Genomic DNA, 27,422 nt, shown 5'->3' with positions numbered 1-27,422 from the left:
ATTTTTTATTAATTTATGTTCTTTAGTACTCTTTAATTAATTCAATTCAACAACAAAAAATTAAGAGAAGTATCTAAAATAAAAAAAAATTAAAAAAAATTAAAAAAAAAGGTGTAAATAACATCACCATTTATATCCGATGGCCGAAATTTTAAGGTGTCCAGCTTCAAGTACCAGGGCATTTAACATAGGAATGTTAGCTAAGCAAGCAGATAGAGATAAAATGGAGTATGTACTTTATGAAAAAATTTTAGTTGTGACAGAAATACAGATGGTAAATCATGTGTTTTTATGTAAATGGTGAAAATTTTTATTTTTTAAGCTATTAACTTTTTAACACATATATGTCACAATTTATATAACTACATGTGATGATGTATCACTCCATATAATAGTTACACTGAAAAATATCTCGGTACTTTATATAGCAGAACGGGTTAGCAGTGCTTGTCGACGAGGCTGGCCCCCCATGAGAGCCTCATTTTTTTTGCCACTCAACCGACCAATACGGCAATGCCTGAGTTTTTGGTCATCATCAGTTTTTGTTGTCATTATGTTTTGCCCCAAAATAACAGTTTGGGCCGAGTGTAGGGTCATTCTCGGCCCGGAAGGCCTTGCGACAAGAATACCATGGATCGTTCAGTACGTGGCCTCCAAACCTAGGGCGGCTAGGTCATAACGCAAGAGGTCGAATCCTAGTGCAATAAGGAGTCTCGGCAGGACCCGGAAGCAAATCCGGCTCAGGTAAAGGACTAGGTTCACAGTCCTAGTGAAGGTAGGACTGGTCGAGTTGATGCTGATCAGGGGAAGAAAACCTAGTCCGAGTAGGTTTTTAACTCGACCTTGGGGGGAGCCATTGCTATAAATAGAAGAGGTTGCACATCATTCAAAGCCCTCTGCAAATCAATACAAAATTGCCCTGCGCAAACTCTCACAACTTGTGATTTTTCTTTTTCCTTTTTCGCTGACACATCTTCCGTTGGCATCAACAGCACTGTGGAAGCAACTGGTGATATCTTAAGTCGGCATAGATAGCTCTGTCACCGTAGAATCGATCGGTCTTGCAGTATCTTCCGTTGGCATCAACAGTACTGCGGCGAGAACGGTTGATTACCTATCCAAGTCTCGGTCGAGAAGGGTTTCTGAACCCTTATTGGTCGAGGTCATCTCATCAGCCTTCTCGGCAAAGTGAGGTGTTACAGTTATTACATTCATCACATTGAAAGCCGAATTTGATATTGAACTTCGTAAGAATAGTAACCTTGTCTTCAGGTTCGAGAGCCCAAGAGGCCGAGACGTGTTCCTTTCTCGGCCGCAATCGCAAGACGCAGAAGTCAGCCGCGCACCCAACGCAACATCAACAAATTTACTCCTCGGCCGACGAGTTGGCACGCCCCGCATTCACCGAAGGACGTAGTTAGCTTATTAATTACTCGGCCTGCGCGCCACGTAGGCTTTGTAGTTTCTAGGGTCAACACATTCATGCGACGCAAATGACAGTGAATCGTTTAAAGGTTCACACATATGATATTTATTAATTACGAGTTTACATGTTAGTTTTTTCAGTTAAAAAAGTCTCTAAATAACCTCTAATTTTAGACTTTGACAATAAAAATCGATAGAAATGGTCATTGAGTTTATTTATAATAAATTATTTTGATCATTATGTGAAAAATTTGTTAATATCCTTATTGTATGATCACTTGAAGGACTATGTGACCATCTTTTTAAGGCTAGTTTTTTCAAAAAAACTATTTCATTTAACGAGGATATTGACAATTTTAACAGGATAACCAAAATGATTTACGATGGATGAAGTCGAGTACCACTCCTATCGATTTTCATTGTCAAAGACAAAGTGAAAAATTATGTCAATCTCATGAATTATCTTATTTAAAAAAACCTACAAATTTTGCTACCATTAATTGTTTGTGTTTGAATGACTGTAAATCATTTATTCATTAGAGAATCGACTTGGATTAGCATCTAGACAACTAATTTAAAAACAAAAAAAAATCAACAGTTTTATTTGGATAGCCATGAATTTTTATTTTGGTATTAAATAACCAGGAGGATCCTCTCCAGATCTTTTTTATGAGGATTTTGAAGATTCTCAAATTGTGTTCGTTCGTTCATCATATATGGTGCATCTAGTTTTTGTCAGATATTATTTATATTTAATTTAAAATAATTTCTAACCGTACGATATATGATGAACGGACACGATTTAATGATTCCTAAGATTCTCACAAAGAGAATCTGAAAAAGATATCCTCATTCCAAAATAACTAGTGTAACAAGTGGCATGATGGATAAGCCACCGATGACTCAGCAGGTGGTGGGCCACCGTCGCTAAAGGCCAAAAATGCCATGACGGAAGCGATTCTCTCTCCTCCTTCTCACTCTTCACCTTTTTCCAGTTCAAGCTCTCTCTCTCCTCCCTCTTTCTCTCTCTAAAATCTGCATCTCACTCTTTCCGAGCATATTCCTCTGCTCTAATCTATAAATCCACACCTGATTTATTTCACTTCTCTGAAGCAGCAAGCTTTTCCCGAGCTCTTCCAATGGCTATCGACGAGGACGTGGAGAGCTGCGGCAGCCGAGCGGTGCTGTCGTCGCAGGCGCAGCCTCGCCACCACCGGCAGAAGCTGGAGGTCTACAACGAGGTGCTCCGACGAATTCAAGAGTCCAATTTTGAGGAGGCGAATCTTCCTGGATTTGATGATCAGCTATGGCTTCATTTCAATCGGTTGCCTGCTCGGTACCTCTTCTTTTAACCCTAGAATAATGTAATTTCGATTTGTATGTTCGGTAATTAGCTTTTTGGCTTTTGGCATTGCTTGTTTGGTTGCCGGGAAAGTTTGGGAAAGTTGAAGAAAAGAAAAAGTTGGAATCTTTACTGATAACTTTTATCGCAATTCAGATGATTACTTGTTTCATATTTATAAATTTTTCAGTTTTCGAATTCATATTGCTGGAAATAGTGATAGTATGGAGAAAAAGATACCAAATTGGCGCAGTTTATTAATGTTTGTATAATTGTGTCATTGTTGTTGTTGCTGCTATGTAGTTACGCGTTGGATGTGAATGTGGAGAGGGCAGAAGATGTTCTAGCACATAAGAGATTGCTGCAATTTGCAGAAGACCCTGCTAATCAACCTGCCTTTGAAGTTCGCTCTGTGCAGGTGAACACCTATGCATTTGTTGGAATAGTTCGGATATTAGCTCGATGTAACTCTGTTGGTGCTTAATGCTATCCGTCTTTGTGTGTGGGTGCATGCCTGCACTTATCCCTGCATCATGCGCGTATGTATAATGGTTTGACTGTGGTTCGCATTCTTTTCTAGTGGGAACCGTTCGTCCAACTTGTGTTGCCTGAATAGTGAGTAGAGTTTTCTAGTCTTTAGTTGAAGACTTGGACTTATCTATTAAAATCAATGTAATTTATTTGGGCAATGATGCGTGACTACTGGCTAATCATGAAAACCGTTTTTCTGATGGAGGTTTATCCTGTCTTCAATGGAAATTCTGTTGACTCGGTCCATTCAGATTCTTTGATGAAAGAAGATGCACAAAGTTCTTACAGGTACTCTAACGGACGAGGGTATGTCACATTATATAGTGTATATCAGTTACTTGTATTCTCCATCCTTCTTTTGCATTCAATAACCTCACTCTGCATTTTGTATTTTAATCTTATATGTGCTAATCATTGAATTGTTCTGTCACCAGGATTCATGCACCTCCCACCTTTGGTTCATCTCCTACTCTTGACGCACTGGCACTTCAAGCCAATAGATACCATGTTGAAGATGGAGGTAGTGCTATGAGTGCAACACCAGTCTTTTCGGGGTAAGAACCCAATCTTAAGTAGTTACTCATCCACGGAGAAATGGCTTCTCCCCTTCATTTTATAGAGGTGTTTAGTTTGATAACTTATCTGCTACTTTGTTGTTCTTTCAAATTATCAAAATACATAGAAATAGAAAGAGAGATGCCCGATGGATTATCCATTTAACTAAATGATAAATCTGAGAAGTTTCCCATGCGCAGTGGAATATGTTCAATAGGACTTTTAGTTAACATTATGTTACAAATATTCTATGCCATAGATTTCTTGTACAGTTTAGATTGTTCCAGCTTCTCTCTCTCTCTATCTTCTTGTCGGCTTTTCGTAGTTTATAGTGTTTTGTACTTACTTGCGAAGTTGGGGGCTACATACTTTAGGCTTATGCTCAAGACGCTTCTATACTACAAAGTATAGTGTTTGTTATTGTTTACCACGGATACAGACAGACACAATGTTGGTAGTAATTTATTTGCATTGGTTGTTTGTAAATCTTGCTGTTAATTATTGTTGTTAATTGTGTAGGCCTATGCATGAGATCACGTTTTCAACAGTTGACAAGCCCAAACTTCTTAGTCAGGTAGTCCTCATCTGTATATCCACATGTATGCTGTTGACCTTTAATTTCTACCAATTTTTATTCAATGCGGTACACATCTGATTCTGTTCATGGGTTCATAGCTTTTGTGCTTTAACTGGAATTCATATATTTGTTTACTTTTATAGAAAAGGGTTTTTTATTTTCCTAGAATATTATGCTGTATTAGGAGAGCCTGACTCTAGAGTCTTGATTTCTGTATTTTCAACCCTGTAGCTAGTAAATGTTTGGAACTCTATAGCTCAGAGTTACTTATCTTTTTCCATGAGATATGCTTGGTGGAACAGTTCCTAGGTTATTAACATTAAATTGTGAGTTTTCAAGAATGTCTTATGATTAAACAGTTCTATGGAAAATTTTCTGTTGTATTTCTGTCATTTTTCCACTGGAGTCCTGGCCTACTCACTTAATTAATGATATCTATTAGTGATTAATTTTCCAGTTAACTTCATTACTTGCTGAGATTGGACTGAATATTCAAGAAGCTCATGCTTTCTCCACTGTTGATGGATTTTCTCTTGATGTTTTCGTGGTTGATGGGTGGAAATACGAGGTATGAGTTTTGTATGTTTCTTCTTGGATATTTGATTCACATGCTTCTCGTTCATTGAGCAAAATGTTCTTGCATGTAACAATAGGAAACCGAGGAGCTCAAAAGTGTTCTAGAAAAGGAAATTTCAAAATTTAAGGTAAGTTTTTTTCTCCCTTATTTGCTTAATTATATAGCTGTATCTTGTAGAACAAAATTTAAAATGTCTCGTTCTTTGAATAGACTCAGACTAGTGTGGTATGGGAATACTCGGGATGGTTTCTTAAAATCTGTTAATCTGGTGAATCTTTGTTTATCTCATGAAAACTGGATACCACCTACCATCATGCTGAATATTTGAGGTTCATTGTTCCCATCTAATCACATGATTTACTGTGATTTCGTATGTTAGGAGCAACCTTGGTCAAAACCACATCCAATCGCTGCTGTTGGTGAGGACAATCAAACAAGGGATGAGTCCTTCCCCAGTTGCATAGAAATACCAACTGATGGAACAGATGTCTGGGAGATTGATGCAAGGCAGCTGAAATTTGAGAACAAAGTTGGATCTGGGTCATTCGGTGATCTGTAAGTTACATTTTGAATCCTGTGTTGAATTTTATGCTGGTTCTCGTTTGACATGCTGCTTTCAACTTCTTTTAGGTACAGAGGCACTTATTGTACTCAGGAAGTTGCCATAAAAGTTCTCAAACCTGAGCGTGTCAATGCAGAGATGCTCAGGGATTTTTCACAGGAAGTTTATATATTGAGGTGCATCCATATACCTGCTTATACTTGTTGATGGCAGTTGTCATTTTCCATGCAGCTTTGTAAACTTCTTGATATCATGACATTTGGCAGGAAGATTCGGCACAAGAATGTTGTGCAATTTATAGGAGCATGTACACGACCTCCAAACCTATGCATTGTGACAGGTTTATCTTAGAGAATATATATATATATTAATGATTCTCATGTGCACAAGTATCTTATTTCTTGAGTAGTCATGATTTCTATGGATGGGTGCTGTACTTTCATCTTTGTTATACCATGTCTAATTGGTTACAACTGAAGAGAATAGTTATATATTGATTGTCAACACTTACGAATTTTAATTTAATGCGATTTGAATTCACTGATGACCACCTTTTGATGCTCATGTTCCTGCTTATCAGAATTTATGTCCAAAGGAAGTGTATACGATTTTCTGCATAAGCACAAGGGTGTGTTTAAGCTTCCATCTCTACTCAAAGTAGCAATTGATGTCTCCAAGGGAATGAACTATTTGCACCAAAATAATATAATCCACAGGGATCTTAAGACTGCCAATCTTCTTATGGATGAACATGAAGTAAGTATAATTCATGACTATTCAATCAATGATTCATTTGTCTGTCACACCTGTTTTCCCTTTGCATTTATATAGAAAAAAATTCATCCAAAATCCTGTGCGTCAATTAACTATTTTTTAGCACGTTTGTGGATTTTTAATGCTTAGAATCATATATCCTTACTGTACAGGTCGTTAAGGTTGCTGATTTTGGGGTTGCCAGAGTGCAGACTCAATCTGGAGTGATGACAGCTGAAACTGGTACATACCGCTGGATGGCTCCTGAGGTAGTAATCTCCTTGGACATCTACTTTTATTTTGTGGATAATATCAGAAAGAGGAACAACTTCCAAGTGATTTAAATCAGAATTTGTTTAAAGTGATAGAATTCATAGTTTAATTATTCACATGGTTCAACTCAATCCCACTAAACATTTGTCCCGAAGGGGAGTTAGAGCTATTGTGGGGCTTTTTAGGCCTGCTATCATCGGGTTCAACAATAACTATGTTGGTTGGTAGTTTGTGCTGACTTCATTTAACGTAACCTATCTCTTAGCTTCTTTTTACCATGGTCTTGTGAAGGTCATCGAACACAAACCATATGATCACAAGGCAGACGTTTTCAGTTTTGGAATAGTACTGTGGGAGCTTCTAACTGGACAAGTAAGTGCCTACTTCTCTTTGCAAGAACAAATGAGATTGTGTGCACTATGCTTGCTTCTGCATTTGCTATTCAGTGCGTCAGTTGATAACGGCATTAATTTCAAAACTCACGGTCTTCTTTATGGTTTATTTACCAGATCCCCTACTCATCCTTGACCCCGTTACAAGCGGCAGTAGGTGTGGTGCAAAAGGTACTTACTCCAAACAATTTGGCATAACTCTGCCACACGATATTCTTATGGATTAACATTTATTTGGCATGACTGTCAGAGCCTACGACCTACAATTCCCAAGACCACTCACCCAAGATTCGCCGAACTGCTTGAGAGATGCTGGCAACAGGACCCGACTCAAAGACCCCCCTTTTCCGATATTATAGAAATCCTGCAGAATTTGGCCAAAGAGGTACTTTCTTGCCCAACTGTAAAGCTTCTTGCCCGTTAAACATATTTAAATGATTCAATCCTAATCTTAACACAGGTTGGTAATGAGGGAGAAGATCGACGCAGACCTGGTGGTTTTTTCTCGGCACTTAGATGGGGCAATCACTGAGCACAGTTGAGAGAAATCTGATCTTGCATGTGGACCATTTCCATTGCACATACTTTTTGCATTGTACAGTTTTTCCGAGCACTCACAGTTGTTTTTATTGTAGTTTGTTTGTGTTTTCCTGGTGGTCTTCTCTTCAGAGACTCAGTTTTTCATCGTCTAATTTAGGCCGGCTGGTTAGCGGTAATTACTAATGAGCCCGTCATGGACCGGTAATGTTCACTACCCTATAGTTATGTATTAAATCTTTTGTTTGAACCACACCTTACTGTGTTGTCGTTGATTCCCAGCGAATGCATTCTCAGTGTGAATATTTATTTTCGACATTGAACTGCAAGAACTTTACAGGCCACTTATCTTCCCGGTTAGCCGGAAAAGTTGGTGAAACGATGTATACAGCAGAAGATTTTTTCCTGAGTTTAAACTTGAATTACAGTCATTACCACGAAATTCTTTGACTTCCAAAATCTTTGTTACAAATTCGTAAAATCATACATTACTAGACTTGTTCAGCAAACAACGGTTAACTTCGATGGATCTGTCATTGCTAGACACGCTGAGTAGCTGCCGTGCGCGAACCTTGACCTGCAACCGGACGATTGAGTCCATGCAATGCAGAGCTATACGTGCCTGTTTCCGCGCACACACTCCACGAACCAACGCCTGCAGCTTCACCAGGCTCCTCAGTGCTCGAAACGCTTGCCTGGCCTGTCAAATTGTTCAAATCATCACAAACCTAAGGGTTTTCAGTTTTTGTGCAAATTCAACAATTATTATGAAAGCAAAACTTGACGTTGAAAAAAGAACCAAGTTTGGGTAATGTACAAGGTGCCCCCGGAAAAAGGCTTGGAGCCTGATGGCTGCGATGTTTTCCTTGGTGAAAATTCTCTTTTCGAACGACGAAGATGATGAAGTGATGTCTTCGAGCTCTTCGTACCTGGACGATTCTTCGTGCGTGCTCGGGGTGGTGTTGGTGTAGACGACGATGATATCTCTGTTGGATGATCTGACTAACTTTCTTCGGATTGTTCTGAACCACTTGCGAGTAGTTCCCATGTTCTTGTACAGTTTGGTTGAAAGAAGAATGAGAGTTTTGTTGGGGCATTTCTCCATTTAAAAGCAGATTCAAAACGTGACGTAAAGGGAGGAGATGTGGCCACCATGTTTTCTCAGAGGGAGAGAGAGAGTTGTTTTCTGCTTGTCTGATACTGAGAACGTGGAGGGATGAATATTTCTCTTCCAACAGATCTGTGTGGGTTTGTTTGAAGCATTCTACGGTGAACTCTCAACCAACGAAACGAACCCAAAGTCTCAAATACATAAATTAAAAGGAGTTTTAACAAACACTTTCGGTACTATTCACTTTTAACGAAAAACCACATTTATACATTTTCATGATACTATTCACTATACCTTTAAAAATGGTTTTTCATTAAAAACGAAGTTTTTTTAGACTTTTCGTTAATTTTCCTTAAAATAAAAGGCTCAAAACTAAAAAGATAGAACAACGTGCACTTTTCATTTGGAAACGATGTCTTTTTTCGAGTTTTAGCACTTTCCACTAACAAAACGATACCACTTTTCGAGTTTTTGAGAATTGTTCGAGTTCTATGACATATTTATTTAGTTAAAACGAGAGAAATCATGAATTGATGAGGGAAAAAATGATGAAAATGGGATCAACAATGGGATCGTACCTTTGTATCCTTGATTTCTTATTTGTACATGTACACACTAAAAGTCAAGAATTGGAAAATTTTTACTACTTAAATATTTGTAAACGCTTTCAAAAATCAAGAATCATAATAATTTCAATTCAACAGAGTATCAATAGTGAGGGATTATTAACATGGGATGCCAAGTTTGCGGTTGTAAACTCCAAGCATAGAGCATACAAAATTGTAAAAGTGGAGCATTTCCTTTCCATAACATCTTTACAAAGCTAGTTAGCTAATTTATTTAGTAATTTTCTTTTGCTTGTGACATTTTATGTTGCCACATTTTCACCATAAATTCTTTGGAACCAAGTTTCCATGTTTCTGCAGGGCTCTACTGCCAATTTTTTTGTGATTTCTTCCCTTCCCATTACCTTGATTCCAAACCTCTCTCTCTCTCTCTCTCTCCAGAATCCCATTTCATATCTCTGTTGGAAGTCCACACTGTGTCCAAGCGGCATACCCACCAGCTATATCTGTAATGCCAGTGAAACCCTGCAAAATTAAGATTAAAGAACAAAGCTCCAGTCAGCTGTTATCAATTCTTTGATCGCAAGGATGGAAAGCCATTGAGATATTCAACAAGTTTGGACCCCTAAAAAAAAAAAAAAAAAAAATATCCGAAAGGGCTCTTCACAACTAAGTCTCTCGTAACTCCATTTCATAGTAAAAAACACTTAAAACACTGATTTGAAAAAAAATAAAAATAAAAACCTAGACCGAACTATTCTTCCACCCGACTATTAGTTTATCCGACATTAAAAATTGATTGTTGAAGGCTTTTTTTCTTCTTCTAATTTTATTCTTGAGCTATTTCTCAGTAACATTAACAGTTGGATCGAGCTGCAATTACGCCGCATTATTATTACTGATAGGTAAGGGCATGTATCTTCTAATTTTATTCTTGAGCTACTATTGCACCAGCCTATTATTTGACCGGTACATTAACAACTGATAGGCAAGGGTTTACTTTAATTTTTTTATTTATAATTTGATTCTCGAGTGTTTCTCACTTACATTAACAGCTGTGAGAATACTACATCAATGAAGTATCCCAAAAAACAAAGCATTGCATCCTTTTTTAGCCAACAAAAAAAACGATTTTTGTCATAAATACGCGATTAAACGACACATTCTGGCTTCGGCTAAATTCTTTTCGGAATTGAATATGCAATACAAGTTCTAAAAACTATTTGATAACGACGTTCAACCCAAATGTGATCCATATTTTTCAGCTTCTTCAACCATAAGTAATTACTTAATGACAAAGTAAAAAGCTGATAAGGGTAATGTGCTTACAGAAGCTACAAGATCAGTTGCAGCCATCATCGATCTTTTCCCAAGCTGGCATCCCTAAAGGGCCAAAAGATCAAATTAAACACTTAACTGGGGTTAGAAATTTACTGAAAATAATTGGAAAAGAAAAAGGCAGCAAAAAATGTACTTAGTAATTTGAACTCACAACTATAATCTCATCATGTTTTCTGAAATGTGATGACACTTGTTCTAGAAATTCTTGGTTCTTTGTCATCCCTGCATACAAGAACAACAGGATTACATAAAAATGGTAATTAACTAAAATAATCCAAATTTAAAAAAAAAAAAAAAGTCAAGAAAAAGATGTGGATCGGAAGAACAAAAAATGAACCTGATCCAACTTTGTACAAGTAGGGAATGTTGACAGCCCCAGGGGCATGTCCTGCACTGAACTCCTCAGGAGTCCTACACAAAAACAAGAACAGTTAAACAAAAAGTAAACAAAGTGCTTAACTTAATAAAAGATAATTAGATTACCTGACATCCAAATATTTGTGTCCAGCTTGAAGAAGCTCATGTGCCACACGAACCGGCACCGAAGTTGGGACCCCCACAGCCTCCAAATTTCTCTTCTGAGCAGCTTTCACACTTTCCCAGTTGCCAAACAACAAGATCCCAAGTTGGTGAAAAACATAATAAATAACGATCTGAAAGTAATCTTGAGATTTTCACACTCCCGTTTTCTCCTCTTTCACTCAGTTGTTAGTTCATCCTTTTTTCTTAACTTTGGATGAAATAAATCAAAAAGAAAATCAAGGGACATAAAGGACAACGCAGACGGAGAAAACGAGAGCCTGAAAATCACTATACCTAACAATATTATCATACTTGCATAAACAGAATTTTCACTTTTTTTTAAACTTACCAGAAGTTGAAGTTCTTGTTTTGGAGTCCAGTGCCGAGTCTCTTCCCGTTTAGAGAAAGCGAAGATTTGTGGTTGGGATTTTGAGAAGAAAAAAGCGAAGGGGGTTGAATTGCAGCAGAGCCAGTAAGGCAAGAAGAATACACAAACGAAATCGCCACCATATTTCTAACTATTTACGTTTTCGATCGGTGTTTTGGTATCTGAGATTTTCAGATTGCAAATGCAGTGTTTCAGCAGAGAAATATGGAAAATGGTGGTGGTTAGTGTGGTGGAAAATGGTCTGAGGAAGTGTGTAATATAAATTTAATGGGTGTGCGTCAGCAGAAGAAGGCAGAGAGATGATGCCACGCCGAGTCTTGGTGTTCTGGTTTTTTTTCGGATAATAAACCCAAAAGACGAGGCACACATACTTTTGCATGGATAAGTTTCAACCGTTTCAACGTTTGTCTTAATCCTGATGAGTCAAAATTTATAAAAAATAAAATAAAAAATAAAAAAATAAACAGCCAACGTATGATGCATGTGAGTCTACTGCATGTATGTATACACCTTGGTGGATGAGACTGCTGACAAGATTTTTTTTCAGTGTTCTGGAGACTTTGATATTATCCAACCATTTACAATCTCATATTATTATAAAAACCTTACAATACACCGTTGTATTATATTAACTCATGCTTGAATGATTAGATTGTAACTGTCAAAATTCAGCAATGTAAATTTAGTCGTACACTACAACGGTACATCTCATACACTGATGCATTATAAAATTTTAAATTTATTGAAATATTTAAATTTTTATATAAACATCTAAGGTGAATATAAATATGTGATTAAGAGCAGGTTGATCCAACAGCTACAAACAGAGGTCCACTTTAAAAGTTATAATAACTTCAGTCGTTGGATCAATTTTCAATGACACGGATTATCTGATTTGGTGGATTAGAAGAAAGGGATCCTCTTTCCTAAATATGTGATTAAGAGCAGGTTGATAGACGAACGAGGTGTTCATAAATGCATTCTTGAATGCTAAGATAATGAACCCATTCACAGTGCAGCAATATACGTGTCATGATGCCATAATTCTTTACATACACATTTCAATATCGTAGCACACTCTTGTTTAATCATCTTCATTTAATTTATTCAGTATGATGATAAAAATAATCAAGTCACTTAAAAGATAGACAAACGTACCATTGCTTATATAGTTGTAAGGTAAAAACCCCCCCCCCCCCCCCAAAGTGCGGTGGGGTAGGATAAACAACGACAATGATTACGTATTATCTCGAGAAATCTTTTTACGTGATGACAATACCATAATTTTTAACATGATATGTTACAAATATAAGACCTAAAACCAATGTGCATACGATGACCACTGTCCATGTAACATTATATAAGTTTTCACATTTTTCTAATAAGAAATATCCGTTATTGTAAAATTACACTAGATCATTTTACGTATTGATCAACCGGTAAATTGTGTAACGCTAACACAACAGAAATATAAACGGTAAAACTGAACACAACCGTATTGATCACCCGCCAAAAAAGACCGTTAAGAAATTTGGGTTGGACTTAAATACAAGGCCAAAACTGAAGGAGCTATTACTTGGGCCCATCCAGCCCAGATTAATCCCCGCGAATCTCCGTTGATTTTTCAGGTGGAATGTGAGAGCAGAAATGGCGACCTTGGCGTTCGCGGGCCTAACATCTCCGCCGTTGTCGACGTCGCGCCGGTCTCCGTTGACCCACGGAAGATTCCAAAGCCCCTTCCTCCATAAAACTCTGAAATGGGGTCAGAGATCTCTGCTTCTTCCCATAACATGCTCGTCCACCGAACCAAATCAAAACGCCGACGATTCCGAACCCAAAACGGCGTCGTTGGCCCCGTCGTCTTCGAGTGACTTGACCTACAAACTCTACGCAGGGCTCGGAGGCGTTGGGTTTCTCGAGACAACTTACTTGACTTACCTCAAGCTCACAAATTCCACTGCATTCTGCCCCACTGGCGGCGGCGGCGGAGGCGGAAGCTGCGGCGACATCCTCAGTAGCGATTACGCCGTCGTTTTTGGTACCCTCTTCAACTCCATACCGAACTCAATTCAAATTTTTTATTATCCCGAAACAAGAAATAGTGAAAATTAGGATTTGGATTTGGGTTTTTGTGTATTGGTAATTGAATTGAGTTGCATTGCATTGCGCGCAAGGTGTTTGACAAAAGTTCCCTTTTGGATTTCGCAGGTGTTCCTCTTCCGCTGTTCGGAATGGTTGCTTATGGGTTAGTTGCTACTCTGGGTGTGCAGCTACTGACTGCAAAGAAGTTGCCTTTTGGAATTAGTGAATCTAATGCTCGCTTAGTTTTGCTCGGGACTACAACTTCCATGGCAGCTGCTAGCGCTTGCTTTTTGTACATTCTTAGCACCAAATTTTCGGGAGCTTCTTGCTCGTATTGCTTGTTATCTGCTCTGCTCTCTTTCACCTTGTTTTTCACCGCCTTGAAGGTGAGCTTTTGGATATTGTTCTTTTTATTTTCTTTGATTTGATGTTGTTAATGGCAGTGATTTAGTATTTGGTTTTTCTGAATTGTAGGATTTTGGGTTGGAAAAATTACAGAAGGAAGTGGGTTTGCTGTTTTGTATAGCTAGCTTAGTGGTTGTGACTCTCAACAGGTCATATAGTGCTCTTCCACCTGTGCCCTCAAGGTGATAAACCTCGCTCGTGGCTTTATATTTTTCAGTTTTACGGATATGTTAGTTTGGCAAGCTATTTAATGATATGGACCTATATTCTGCTCTGAAGCTCAATCTTCTAGGATTATGAGCATGCCCTTCCAACTAATTTGATAGAGGAAATCGAAATGTAAATATTTTAAGAATGGCAGTTTGATTCGTGGGAAATATTGGAGACTGAGAAACATAAGTGTTTTAGTTATTTTCAAATTTTTATGTAAAGGAGATGTAGGGAAATCCAATGTTCATAAACATTGTTTAGGTTTGAGTTTGATGCTCTAAGCATTCACGACCATATATTACGAGGGTCGCTGTGGCTTTACATCACTTTTATAACTTTTATTCTCAAGCAATTATCTGTGACCGGAGTTTAGTGGCCCTTGATATGAATTGATCGCTCTTTGATTGTGTGGTACTTGACTATTTGTGTGGAAGGAAATAAGATCAGTTTTCTGTGTGTACTGACCTCATCACCTTTATCTTAAAATCCCAAACCTGTCCCATGATTTTTTTGGATCTGATTCACCATGTCATTATTTAACAAATTTCAAAGTTCACAAATATAATATTTGGTAGCTTATGCTAGTTGGTTACTTTTTTGTCAGTTTTGCGTGCTTATTGCCCTGATATTGTTTCCTTGTTATATTTCTTTTGTTAACAGCCCATCTGAAATTGATCTTCCATATTTTTCAACTGAGATAACAACACCATCAAGCCCGTTTGCAATAGCTCTTGCAAAGCATCTGAGTGCTATTGGTGCTAAAATGTATGGGGCTTTCTGGTGTTCACATTGTGTCGAACAAAAGCAGGTACTTAGATCTTAGATTCCTAATTAAATTTGATTCACTCATGATGCTTTTCTCTCTATCATCTTTCCTAAGTTTTCCCTTCGGTTCTTCTAACGAATAATGTTATCCATTAAGTTGTACTCCCAACCAGTGTTTTCAATATTTTAGCTGTCCCACCTGAGTAATAGAAAACTATGGTCTATCAATAGAAATTGGCCCCCAAGTTCACCTAAAAATTATGCCTAGCGACTTAAGTTAACATTACATAAAATTCTATGGAAACTGGAAACTTTTATTTTGTTGGAAGAAACTAGAAACGTAGAAAGTAACCCATGCCTACGAATACAAGCCAATGTTTCATATTCACGTATGATAGGCTTAATTGCAAAATATGTTATATAATGATATACATACATCCTAAATTTAATACAAAATATCTTATTTTACGTATTAAATATCTTCTCGAAATATCCGTCAATATATGAGCTGTCGATATTTCCGTAAAGATCGATTTTAAAACCTTCCTCCCAGCCAATCATTTCAGACTTCATGAAAAACATTTTGAAAGAACATAGCGTTCGTCTGTTGTATGTTCAGACTTCTGATGTATCCTGTTTGTTTTGTGCATCATGTAGATGTTTGGAAGTGAGGCAGCAAAACTGGTGAACTATGTTGAGTGCTTCCCTGGTGGATTTAGGAAGGGAACTATAATGCAAAAAGAATGCTTTGATGTCGGAATTGAAGGTTTTCCTACGTGGGTGATTAATGGGCAGGTGATAAATCTCCTCATGGATGATTCACTATCTTCATTTGGTCACCTTGTTTGTATATTGTCATGCACACCGTGTTTTAATATCAATACGAAACTCTAGCTGCAAGTTCGTCCCATCTATTACGATTAACTTGGTTCTGATAAAGCTCGGTGCTTCTTACAGGTATTGAGTGGAGAAAAAGAGTTGATGGAGCTTGCACAGGAATCTGGGTTTGATTTAAAGGAATTTAATCAGACTCCCTAGATTAAGCCACGGCGTTTGGTATGTCATCACTCGTAAAGATCATAGAAAACTTGTACGATTTACATACCCGATCATATATCACGAAAACTAGGCACCTCGAGGTGTTATATCTTGTACATTGTTGCCTGTATTGATTATGATTCAGTGGACCAAAGAAGCTAGTTAGAGTTGTACATCGGAAACTTTTTCCTAAATTGCAAGATTCAAGACTCTTTTCTAATATATTTGTCCACAAAATCTTCTGTCTCCTTCTGTTCTATTTGCTACCGAAACGCCCTTGGCCGGAAGAACATGAAAATCTGGTGTCTCACCGAGTATATACACCAGGTGACAGGGCGGAATCACGGTGACAGGTTAGGAGTAGATGAGGCATGACATCCTTGGGGCGTCTAATTTTACGTGGGCTTTTCTTTTGGGTCAAGTTATGATTGTGGGCTTTGGTAATGAAAACGAGCCAAGAAATTAAAGCCCATTTTAAGATGAACAATGAAATCACAACCAAACATCACTACCGGTTAAAAGCTAAACCTAATCGGACAAAAAGATTAGGTATGGACTTTCCCAATAATTTGAGCTAACTTTAACTTCTATCAATCAACGAGCGAATAGGATGAGATCATGCTTGGCTTGCTTTGGAAGTTACGTAACCCATACTTCCTAATGTCGTGTTATCAACGCTATTCGTTTAAAAAAATTACTTATAGAATGTCACGATCAGTTATGCATACACGTGAGCTGATCTTAACTGTTCATATACATTAAGCTCCACATACATCAACGACCATGATCAGCCTAGCACTTGTCTTATTGACCCTAGCACTCACTACCCAAATTGCCAAATAGCTTCATGACTACTAATGCATAATAGGTCTCACGTGTATCAACGATCAAAACAATCCTACGCACACACCTTATAAGTTTTAGCCCCAAGTCAACTGGTTATGAACCTTACATGCATTAACGGGAAATACCAACCTCGACGCATGACAAATCACAACCCAAATTAGCATTATTTCTTTAATTAGCTAGTAGATTAAGGCTTGACCACATGCCCATTGCCATAAACACTTCTTACTAGTTCAACCCTTCATGAGACTTTATCTCCTCTCCTCTCGCGTTTTTTTATCTTTGTCCACTTTCTAATTCGAATGAGGATCCTCTGTGAGGATTCTCAGAATCTTCCAATCACATCCGTTCATTGTATATCATGTGGTCAGAAATCATTGTAATTTTTTTATTTAAAATTAAATATAAATAGAATCTGATAAAAACTGACTGCATGATGTATAATTAAGAGACGTAATTAGAAGATCCGGAGAGGATCCTCAATGTTATAATTCAATCAACAAAATGCCAAGTCAGCAGTCAGCCAACCAAATCGTTATCCGACTCGGACACCCCGGGCCCCACCTGGTCCCTCCAATAACCGAAGATGCTTCCGAATATTCCAATCGCCCCCTGATTTCCTGAGGCAGTTACCAATTAATTACCCTTGTCGTCGCCTACATAATATCTCTCATCAAACGCCATCGACCCCCCCCCCTCCCTTCCCATTTCAAAATTCTTTCACAATTCACCGCACTTTCTCGGCAACCAAACAGGCAACAAGAAAATAATAGAAAAAGAAAGAAGAAGAAAAATGCATACTCAAATCTCCGATTCCGAGCAGCAGGAACTCATCGAAAAGCTCGACATCTTCAAGATCAAAGGACGAGATAAACGCGGCCGCACCGTCCTTCGCATCATCGGCAAATTCTTTCCAGGTATTTTAGGCCTCGGTTAACGTGGCTTTTGTGAAAAGCACTTCTGTTTCAAAGTACTTGTGCTAGAAATGCTTTTGTTAAAGGTTCTTTGACTTTTTTTTTTATCAAAAGTTCAAGGCATCTTGGAAGTGCTTTTCTAAAAAGCGCTTTTATGACGTGTAAAGTTTTTCTGCCAATTTTAAAGCGCTTTTAGCAGTTCAAAAGATTATTCCCTAACGGATCGTTAATTATTCTTCGTAATCAACATTTCTCCTTTATTTAATTTAATTTTCTGATTTCTTTTTGTATTTTTGAATTATTTAGCTCGAATTGTGAGCGTGGATGCTCTGCGGAAGTATTTGGAGGAGAGGATATTTCCAGAGATCGAGAAAAAGCCGTTCGCCGTGCTGTACGTGCACACTGGAGCCCAAAGGTGCGAGAACTTCCCCGGGATCTCAGCCGTCCGATCAATCTACGACGCCGTACCAATCGGCGTCCGCCAGAATCTCGAAGCCGTGTATATCCTCCACCCCGGCCTCCAGGCCCGGCTCTTCCTCGCCACCTTCGGCCGCTTCTTTTTCACCGGCGGGTAATTAATTTAATCAATTAATTTACTCGAACGTCAGAAGCGCATGTTAGCATTTTCTTGTGAATTGTACTAACGTGCGCGTGTGGTGCGGCGCAGGGTGTATGGGAAGCTGAGGTACGTGAGCAGGTTGGATTATCTGTGGGAACATGTGAGGAGGAACGAGATTGAGTTGCCTGATTTCGTGTACGATCATGATGAGGACTTGGAGCACCGTCCGATGATGGACTATGGATTGGAGAGCGATCATCCGAGGGTGTACGATGCACCCGCGGTGGATTCACCCGTGTCGACGTACTCCATGAGATGCATCTCCTAGCTTGTCCGTACTAATTAGGGTTAAAATTACATGGGATATTTTCGAATGGGCTTCCATTTAAGTAGACGGTAATTGAGAAGTAGTTTTTTTTTTCCTTCTCTCTTTTGTTACAATTTAGTAGTTGATTAGGATAAATGTGGTTGTACGTAGTATAAATTCAAAATTTCAATGTTTGGTATATATTACTTAGGCGGTGGAGTATTTATCTATGCACTTACAATTTCAACCTCCACATAGATCTGCCCAGTGTTTAAAATATCGATATCGTGAAAATATCGATGTGTAAATTTGTGAAAATATAGATTGATATATTGATATCGCTATATGTTGCCTTCGATGGAAACGTTGGAATTTGCTCAAAAACATGAAAAATTTAAAGAATGCCATATGGCAGGTTATCGATATTTAATTGATTTGTTGGAAATATTGACAAACTATGTTGATTTTAGCCGAAATTTAAGAGTTTCTTCGATATATGGTGACATCACCCTTTCCATATCTTTCTCTGGTTTTTCTAATCCAAGAAATTTCAAACACTAGTTCTGCCTCATTAATTAACATCAACAATCGAATTGAATAAATCAAACAAAAACAACGGATATAATTAAATATGAGTGTGTAACAGGTTAAAAATAGCGTGTTTATCACTTATTTTCCACTTAGTATTCCAATTAACGGTAGCATAAAACATATTTAAAGTTGCTTTTTTATATAAATAGATGATAAAGCCACTAGGAATAGCCTAGTGGTGAGGTGTGGGGTAGAATTGGGTCCCAGGTTCGAAACTTTAAAATATATATATGATATGTACATGATGCTACAGTAATACATGGACTAGGAGATACATGATGCATGTACCTTGTTTAATACGAAATATGAAGATAAGCTAAAATAATGTACTTTGACTATAATTATTTGAAAATAAAATAATCAATTATTTGCGAAGGTAACCTAAAGCAATGAACTTTGGCTATAATCTATATAATAGAAAGTGGGAGCCCCAATTTGAGGTCATGCATTAGGCAAAAACTTTGGGGTCACGCATTTGATAAAAATATTAGGACAAAATTGCTTCTCAAACAAAAAAAATCTAAAAGCAACCTAATATAATATATCAAATAATGTAAGGGTAATTTGGTAGTCATAAAATATAATATAAATATAAGTGGGAAGACAGATGAGTTTAAAAAAATAGAACGATGAGTGAAAGTTGATGGTGCCCACGTGAAGGGGAAAGAAAAATACAATAAAAAAATAAGAAAAATCATGAATATTGTGTTTAAAACATCTTAAGAGGTGCGTAGTGTCGGTGATAAATTAGTAAAGTTTTTTTATAAAAGAAAATTAGTATTTTACAATAGGTTAGCAATAATGTGATTCAATCAGTTGTTTATTAAATATTATTTTCTTTATAAAAACAAGTATTTCGCATTCGGATAATAATGTGATTAAATTAATTGTACACTAAGAGGAGGGAGTAAGCTTAACCTCACAATGGGCTAGCAATCAGTTGTTTATTAAATATTATTTTTCTAATTTTAATGTAAATTCAATAAAATGTAGATGGAAATTAAAAAATCGCTTTTATTAATATGGATTCAACAGCTTTGATTAGTTAAAAGACCGCTTTCATTAAATGTATTTATTATTCATTTCCATCTACATTAATAAATATATTTCAAACATGTAAATCACGCATAACACGTCGTGATTCAAAAAATGTCTTATGCATACGCATAAGCGTGTGCAAGGAAGCTAGTTCTTAGAAAAGAAATAATTATGTGTAGATACTAGATGGAGTGAACCACAGTATACGTTTCCTCTTACATATTCTTTGTATTGGATATGCGAGTACAATTCTTCATTTTTAAGCAGTCACTACAATCTTTAACTTTTTTTTTTTGGTAAAATTTAACTAATTTTTTTGGATAAATTACATAGTAGCCCCTCAAGTTTGAGATCTATTACAAACTTATACAACATCTTCAAAACATTTTATTTTCATACCTCACGTTCTATTTTATTTCAAAATAATACTTCCGTTACATTTTTCATCCATTGATCCATTAAGTGCTGACGTGACTTCCACATTTGTGCTACGTGGCTAGATATGGGTTGGGAGGATAATGGGATCTGGGTTTCAAGTATTCTGGTTTTTTTTTTTTTTTTAATTTAGAAGATTAAGGTTTTTTTTTAATTAAAAAAAAATTGTCGTGGCACATATTTGGCAGTTACGTCAGTACTTAACGAATCAATTGATGAAAAATGTAACGAGGGTATTATTTTGAAATAAAATATAACGTGAGATATGAAAGTGAAATGTTTTAAAGATGTTGTATTGGGTTATAATAGACCTCAAACCTGATGAGCAACTATGTAATTTACTCAATTTTTTTTAATGTTCATTTACTTATATTATAACATTTGTTCTGGTGTATTCGTTCGTGTTTCAAGCATATTGAAAAATGGAATTGGATCCTTCAAAACTGAGCCCACTAATCAATGAATCCGGACCATTGAAATTTGATACAACGGCTACACACATGGGATCCCTCTAAAAATTATAATAATTGTAGCCGTTAGATCAAATTTCAATGACTTGAATTCATTGATTAGTGAGTTCAATTTTGAATGATCCGGAGGGGATCCTTCGAAAGACCACTTTTAACTAAGGGGTAGTGATTTCGACTCCCTTTTTTGTTTGTGCTCTCTGTTAATCTTGACCGTTGATTTATCTTCTCATCTGCATTCAACTTGTAAACTTCGAACTTAACCAGATTGAAACGGCGTCCTTTTGTGTTGCTCGGATCTCTCTCAACCAAAAGCCACCACCAGGTCCACCACCTTCCCTTCAACGAAACGACCGCCACCTCCACAACCAAAATCACCTATTTTTTCACGGCCGTCACAGAAAACCCCATTGCCGCCTCCACCATGAACCCCACCGCCAAAATTAATTGCCTATTCATCATCTGGATCTTCTACTATCGTCATACATTTTGTTTCTTATTTAATTTATTGATTTTCATATAATAGATAATTAAGAAATAGATTACAATTCGTTTACAGTTAGTTCATGACATCACGACATCATGACAAAATGTGTGTCCAATAATAAGTGTCCTCCGATCCTAACTTATATATATAAATAATATTAGAGAATTTATATTAGCATTTCAAAAATCTCATTCTACACTCTTGTTTGAGCTCAAAATTACACTATCGGCCCGAGTAATCAAGGTCATTGAATGAACATAATTTTAGACCGTTGTATGATAAAGTGGTTGAAATAATTTTATATTATTATTAAGAAATAATATTGTGATTTTAATCATGATATTATCTCTTAGTAATATATTAAATTATTTGAACCTAATATTACTCTAAGTCCGGGATATGCACATAATGAAGCAAGCAGTATAGTTCAAATTAATTTGGGATGACCGGTAGCACACGTGTATATTGAAACAGTTTGGAGTGAAGATTAGCATATGGGATTTGATGGTCTCCAAAAGTACAATCATGGTCTTGGATAATAATGAGATATAGACTAGGCTTTTTTGCATGGTGATGGGTATTGTCAGATTGGGTGCAAAGTTATTAGAATTGATGATGGGAATGGACAAGGATTGTTTGCCTTCCCACTTTTGATGCCCTTCCGTGCCATCCTGTTTGTGTGGTCACGGTTAAGCCACGTCAACATTTTATATATTTTTTTTATAGAAATAATAAGACAAAATGAATAGTAATATAAAATGTTGATGTGACTTAACCGTGATCACACAAAACAGAAAGGCACGGGATGACACTGGAAGTGGGAGGGCAGATAATCCTTGTCTGGTAGGAATACAATGTGCATACCGCGTGAAAGGGTATTTCGAGATCTCAAAAGGATACATGTTGTTCCTCTTGTAAGTCTTACAGACTAGGAAGATTTTTGCCGAAATATATTTAAAATAATATCAGTTATTTTGATATTGATTTTGGGATATTCGAAAAAGGTCTCTATTGCATAATCATATGATTACAAGGTTCAACTTTAAGTTCTTATCTTTTTGCGTTGGTAATGAATGGGTTAATGGATATTTCAAGATAATGTCTTTTGGTGTATGCTTTTCGCAAATGATATAGTGTTGGTAGATGAAACTCAATAGTGCGTAAACGCAAAGCTTAACCTTTGACAAGAAATGTTGGAATCTAAATGTATTCGCCTTAGTAGGTCAAAGACGGAGTACATGAAGTACAAGTTCAGTGGGAACAAAGGTTCAAATGAGATCAGGATGAGGATTAGAGATTATGACATGAAGTACCAAAGAGCAAATGATTTCGCTATCTTGCAAAAGAACAGAGAATTAGATGAATATCTCAACCATAAAATACAAGCTAGATGGATGAAGTTGAAGAGTGCATCGTGTGTATTTTGCGACCATCGTATCCCACTAAAGCTTTAGGACGGCAATAAGGCCAATAATGCTTTATGACACAGAATGTTGGGAGGAGGTCAAGTATCAACACATGCAAATGAGTGTAGCGAAGTGGAGAATGTTTCGTTGGATTTATGGGCACGCAAGAAATAACAAGATTAAGAATGAGGACATCTAAGGTAAAGTAGGAATAACCGCAATTCAAGATAAGATGTGAGAAAATTAGTTAGGTGGTTTAGACATATGGACTAAAAACCTACATATGCTCCGGTAAGAAGATACGAATATGAAACAGAGACTCAGGGCAAAATGGCTAAAAGAATATCTAGGAAGACTTGGAAAGAGACTAAGAAAAGACATGAAATATTTAGAGCTAATAGAAGATTTGACACAAAACCGAGGGCAGTGGCGTTTTAGGATTCATACAGTCGACCCACTTAGTGAAATAAAGCTTTATTGTTGTTGTTAGTGCAACATAACATTGCGTTGCACGTGTAACAATCAAACCGAAAAGTTCTCAACTAGTTTTTTTTTTTTGGACAATTTTCTCAACTAGGTGCAGCAAATAAATAGTTGGAAACATGAGTGAACTAGGAAATTCATCATAGACCATCAAAAACTCTTTAATCGATGCTAGAGATCTTCAGGATTCATCATCACAACAAGAAGTTAAATAATGAAGACTACTTCGGAAGGCAACTCAATCAATTATCTAATGATCGCTAAGACTTCTGCATACAGAGCACAATGAACATCAATCTAGAACTGAAAGCTCCAATCACACACTCTTGGTAGTCACGAAAAACAACACCAATCTCGCACGACTATTTTAAGCAGTTTATCTAAATTTACTGATCGCAATCACATCCGCTTATCGGAAAATACATATTTACAAGCGTTAAACGCGTGCAGAGAAACTAGTATATACTAACATTAATATAAAATGATAATTAGGTAGGGAGTGGCCAAAACATCTTGGAATAAAGTGGGGAAGATCCAAGCCCCTCAATGCTATGATCCTCCATGCTAAAAACAGACCCATCTGGCCTAACCAACTCTCTAAATGCAAGACCAATGTCATTAGAATTTGTGAAGTAAATGCAATTACCTTTACACCCCTCCAACTCTGCAGCCAAAACAGAGAAGCAGCAATCAACAGTCAAGAACAAAGCTTGCTCCCCCAAGCTCTTCACTTCAACCCATCTCCTCCCCAACCCCTCATCACCATCCTCCAACAACTTGTAAACCCTAAAGTCAACCACCTTCAGCTGACCTGCCTCGTAGAATCTGTGCCGGAGGCGACGATAGCGCTGAAAGAAATTGTAATAAACAGAATCAAAACCTCCTTCTCGAGAGTTTGAACCCTGGTGATCAAGGTACCTATCAACCACACAAAGCTCCCCGCAACACTCGACTAAATTCTTCCGGTGACCAAGCCCGATCGGAGGTGAAAACGGCACCAATTCCAACGACGATGAATCGATGCAAAAAATTTGACCCCATTTGTCCACAACATAAGGGCGACCCTTGTACACAATCATGTCATCGTAGTCAGAAACTTGATCGTTGATGAGTGTGAGCTTTTGATCACCAATTTTTGCAAAACCCAATTTTCCTTTGTTGTAAATCATGAAAATTGAGCAATAATCTTTGAAATTGGGGGATATAATCACCTTGTTTATACCAAAAATGGATCCGGATCCATTTGTGTCTCTGAGCACACATGATCTGGTCAACGCCACCATGTTTAAGTCCAGCAAATTCAAATCCATGGGGTTTACCACAACACCGTCGTTTAAGTACCCGATCCGCGAGCTGGTGATCGGATTCAGGAGACGGATTTTGCCAGAAGACTCTTCCAGCTTCAGCAGCCAACCCTTGAATGAAGAGGCTGAAGATGATGACGCGGAACGATTTGCATTTGGATCCGGGTCGGGGCGGAGGAGGTAGACGGTGGTTTGGGAGAGGAAGGCAGTGGGCCCTTGGGAGAGCGGAAAAGGGAATCTGGGGGGATTGGAACTTTGGAAGCGGGGAATGGAGGAGCGCCAGGAGCTGCAGACGCTGCGATATCGGAGGTGTTCGAGGTGGGTTTGGAGGCGGTCGGCGATGAGTGGGGGGAGCTGGTGTGGGAGGTTTGTCCAGTCGACTCGGCTGCCGTCCATGGAGGCCTTGTTCTTTGTGGTTGGACTGAAATAATTTGAGGACGACTTCTCTTCATCTTCCTCCATCTCTGTTTCTTTGAAATTGCAGGGCGGTTCAGATCAGTCGGATTTCGAGGTATTCCTCGGATTCAGATTCTCGTGCTGAAATTATATGACACTCTAAACGACTATATGTATTTGTTCGTTGTGTTTTTCTCTAATTTCTCTTATTTAATTGAAATTCATATGCTAACTAAAGTTCTAAGGACTGGAGCATTTTTGCTCATCACAGTAATCGGTAAACTAAGAGGTCGGTGCGATGGCAAGTGCTTTCGTCCATGAGCGGTAGGTCTCGGGTTCGAGACTTGGGAGCAGCCTCTCCATAAATAGAGGTAAGGCTAGCCGACATTCACCTCTCCCAGACCCTGCGTAAAGCGGAAGTCTTGTGCACTGGGTACGACATTTTTACAGTAATCGGTAAACTATAGTGTATGCTCATGGTATACTGTATGTGGCACGACTCTTTTGAGTCGTTCATCTAAATTTACTGATCGCAATCACATGCACTTACTAAAAAAGAACTATTTACAAGTGCTGATAGAAGCTAGAATATACTTTCATCAATTCAAATGATGACTCATCAATCTAAATCCACAGTCGCACGACTGTTTTCAACAGTTCATCTAAATTTAGTGATTCCAATCACATATGCTTATTAAAACATGTCTATTTCACAAGCGCTAACGCGTGTACAGAAGCTAGTATAAACTTACGTAAATTCAAATGATAATCAAATTGGGAGTGGCCAAAACATCTTGGAATAAAGAGGGGAAGATCCAAGCCTCTCAATGCTACGATCCTCCATGCTAAAAACTGACCCATCCGGCCTAATCAACTCTCTCAATGCAAGACCAATGTCATTAGAATCTGTGAAGTATATGCAATTGCCTTTACACCCCTCCAACTCTGCAGCCAAAACAGAGAAGCAACAATCGATGCTCAAGAAAAAAGCTTGCTCCCCCAAGCTCTTCAATTCAACCCATCTCCTCCCCAACTCCTCAGCACCATCCTCCAACAACTTATAAACCCTAAAGTCCACCACCTTCGGCTGACCCGCCTCGTAGAACCTCCGCCTGCGGAGAGGATGGCGGAGAAAGTGATTGTAACGAACAGAACCAACACCTCCTTCTTGAGAGTTTGTACCTTGGTGATCCAGGTACCTATCCACCACATAAAGCTCTCCGCAACACTCGATTAAATTCTTACGGTGACCAAACCCGATCGGAGGTGAAACCGGGGTCAATTCCAACGACGAACTGATGCAAAAAATTTGACCCCATTTGTCCACAACAAAAGGATGACCCTTGTACACAATCATGTCATCGTAGTCAGAAACTTGATCGTTGATGAGTGTGAGCTTTTGATCTCCAGTTTTTGCAAAACCCAATTTTCCTTCGTTGTAAATAAAGAAAATTGAGCAGTAATCTTTGAAAATGGGGGATTTAATCACCTTGTTTATGCCAAAAACGGATCCGGATCCATTTATATATCTGAGCACATATGATCTGGCCATCTCCACCATGTTGAAGTCCAGCAAATTCAAATCCATGGGGTTTACCGGAACACCATCGCTTACGGACCCGATCCGCCAGCTGGTGATCGGGTTCAGGAGACGAAGTTTGCCGGAAGACTCTTCCAGCTTCAGCAGCCAACCCTTGGACGAAGAGGTTGAAGATGATGACGCGGAAGGATTTGGATTTGAATTTGGGTCGGGGCGGAGGAGGTAGACGGTGGTTGGGCAGAGGACGGCAGTGGGCCCGAGGGAGAGCGGAGTAGGGAATCTAGGGACATTGGAACTTTGCAAGGGTGGAATGGAGGAGCGCCAGGAGTTGCAGACGCTGCGGAATCGGAGGTGTTCGAGGTGGGTTTGGAGGAGGTCGGCGATGAGTGGGGGGAGCTGGTGTGGGAGGTTTGTCCAGTCGACTCGGCTGCCGTCCATGGCGGCCTTGTGCTTTGTGGTTGGACAGAAACAATTTGAGGACGACTTCTCTTCACTAAATAGACCTCGGCAGCCGCCAGTTTCTTCTTGTCGTGGAGAATTGGAAATTAGGTTTTTGTTTTTCTCCTTGTCGTGTGTTTGTCGTTGTACGATTTTGTCAGATTGGGCCTTCTACCCTTTGTCCTCGTAAGTCGTTATACTTTGGTTTTTTTTAATAATATTATTCACACTAAAAGAGATGAAGTAGCTTTAATTTCAT

At 38.2% G+C, this 27,422-nt stretch overlaps 6 protein-coding genes and 1 long non-coding RNA gene across 10 annotated transcripts; 3 read left to right on the top strand and 4 right to left on the bottom strand.

The window, feature by feature from the left end:
• The first annotated feature begins 2,391 nt into the window (after positions 1 to 2,391).
• LOC103455814 (serine/threonine-protein kinase STY17) lies at positions 2,392 to 7,966 on the top strand. 3 transcript variants are annotated; one of them, XR_003767450.2, is made up of 17 exons: positions 2,393 to 2,761; positions 3,071 to 3,185; positions 3,504 to 3,604; positions 3,733 to 3,852; positions 4,373 to 4,427; positions 4,888 to 4,998; positions 5,084 to 5,134; positions 5,387 to 5,562; positions 5,638 to 5,745; positions 5,836 to 5,909; positions 6,150 to 6,325; positions 6,496 to 6,591; positions 6,887 to 6,967; positions 7,105 to 7,158; positions 7,238 to 7,372; positions 7,448 to 7,728; positions 7,807 to 7,966. XR_003767450.2 is itself a non-coding variant. In XM_008395410.4 (16 exons), the coding sequence occupies exons 1-16, from the start codon at positions 2,565 to 2,567 to the stop codon at positions 7,517 to 7,519; spliced, it is 1,722 nt and encodes a 573-aa protein (XP_008393632.2). In that variant the 5' UTR covers positions 2,392 to 2,564; the 3' UTR covers positions 7,520 to 7,777. The 3 variants fall into 3 exon arrangements, 2 of the variants coding, with proteins under 2 accessions (XP_008393632.2, XP_028946040.1); XM_008395410.4 differs by lacking the exon at positions 7,807 to 7,966 and having other exon boundaries at positions 2,392 to 2,761; positions 7,448 to 7,777; XM_029090207.2 differs by lacking the exon at positions 7,807 to 7,966 and having other exon boundaries at positions 2,410 to 2,761; positions 3,504 to 3,586; positions 7,448 to 7,777.
• LOC103443805 (uncharacterized) lies at positions 7,858 to 8,602 on the bottom strand. Its single transcript, XR_011573073.1, has 2 exons — positions 8,342 to 8,602; positions 7,858 to 8,224 (listed from the first exon to the last, which is right to left on the bottom strand). It is a non-coding gene; the product is annotated as an uncharacterized lncRNA (long non-coding RNA).
• A 705-nt stretch (positions 8,603 to 9,307) lies between these two features.
• LOC103455824 (thiosulfate sulfurtransferase 16, chloroplastic) lies at positions 9,308 to 11,843 on the bottom strand. 2 transcript variants are annotated; one of them, XM_070807976.1, is made up of 7 exons: positions 11,666 to 11,824; positions 11,414 to 11,603; positions 11,026 to 11,136; positions 10,880 to 10,953; positions 10,694 to 10,764; positions 10,531 to 10,584; positions 9,308 to 9,726 (listed from the first exon to the last, which is right to left on the bottom strand). In XM_070807976.1, exons 2-7 carry the CDS (start codon positions 11,572 to 11,574, stop codon positions 9,652 to 9,654), a joined length of 546 nt encoding a protein of 181 aa, XP_070664077.1. In that variant the 5' UTR covers positions 11,575 to 11,603; positions 11,666 to 11,824; the 3' UTR covers positions 9,308 to 9,651. The 2 variants fall into 2 exon arrangements, with proteins under 2 accessions (XP_070664077.1, XP_008393643.2); XM_008395421.4 differs by having other exon boundaries at positions 11,414 to 11,843.
• Positions 11,844 to 12,964: 1,121 nt separating this feature from the next.
• LOC103455832 (thiol-disulfide oxidoreductase LTO1) lies at positions 12,965 to 16,172 on the top strand. The gene is made up of 6 exons (XM_008395433.4): positions 12,965 to 13,490; positions 13,661 to 13,920; positions 14,009 to 14,121; positions 14,810 to 14,957; positions 15,572 to 15,709; positions 15,872 to 16,172. The coding sequence occupies exons 1-6, from the start codon at positions 13,100 to 13,102 to the stop codon at positions 15,950 to 15,952; spliced, it is 1,131 nt and encodes a 376-aa protein (XP_008393655.2). The 5' UTR covers positions 12,965 to 13,099; the 3' UTR covers positions 15,953 to 16,172.
• A 1,263-nt stretch (positions 16,173 to 17,435) lies between these two features.
• On the top strand, positions 17,436 to 18,922 carry LOC103407039 (uncharacterized). The gene is made up of 3 exons (XM_008345996.4): positions 17,436 to 17,715; positions 18,019 to 18,283; positions 18,380 to 18,922. Exons 1-3 carry the CDS (start codon positions 17,592 to 17,594, stop codon positions 18,597 to 18,599), a joined length of 609 nt encoding a protein of 202 aa, XP_008344218.2. The 5' UTR covers positions 17,436 to 17,591; the 3' UTR covers positions 18,600 to 18,922.
• Positions 18,923 to 23,707: 4,785 nt separating this feature from the next.
• On the bottom strand, positions 23,708 to 25,614 carry LOC103426779 (F-box protein At2g26160-like). Its single transcript, XM_008364854.4, has one exon. The coding sequence runs from the start codon at positions 25,249 to 25,251 to the stop codon at positions 23,974 to 23,976; it is 1,278 nt and encodes a 425-aa protein (XP_008363076.2). The 5' UTR covers positions 25,252 to 25,614; the 3' UTR covers positions 23,708 to 23,973.
• A 148-nt stretch (positions 25,615 to 25,762) lies between these two features.
• LOC103426778 (F-box protein SKIP23-like) lies at positions 25,763 to 27,385 on the bottom strand. Its single transcript, XM_008364853.4, has one exon. The coding sequence runs from the start codon at positions 27,161 to 27,163 to the stop codon at positions 25,955 to 25,957; it is 1,209 nt and encodes a 402-aa protein (XP_008363075.2). The 5' UTR covers positions 27,164 to 27,385; the 3' UTR covers positions 25,763 to 25,954.
• Between the last annotated feature and the right edge of the window lie 37 nt (positions 27,386 to 27,422).

The sequence above is a fragment of the Malus domestica genome, chromosome 02 (genome assembly GCF_042453785.1).
Source record: "Malus domestica chromosome 02, GDT2T_hap1".
Classification (NCBI taxonomy): domain Eukaryota; kingdom Viridiplantae; phylum Streptophyta; class Magnoliopsida; order Rosales; family Rosaceae; genus Malus; species Malus domestica.
Note: the sequence above shows the minus strand (reverse complement) of the source record. Positions and strands in the feature narration are given on the sequence as shown.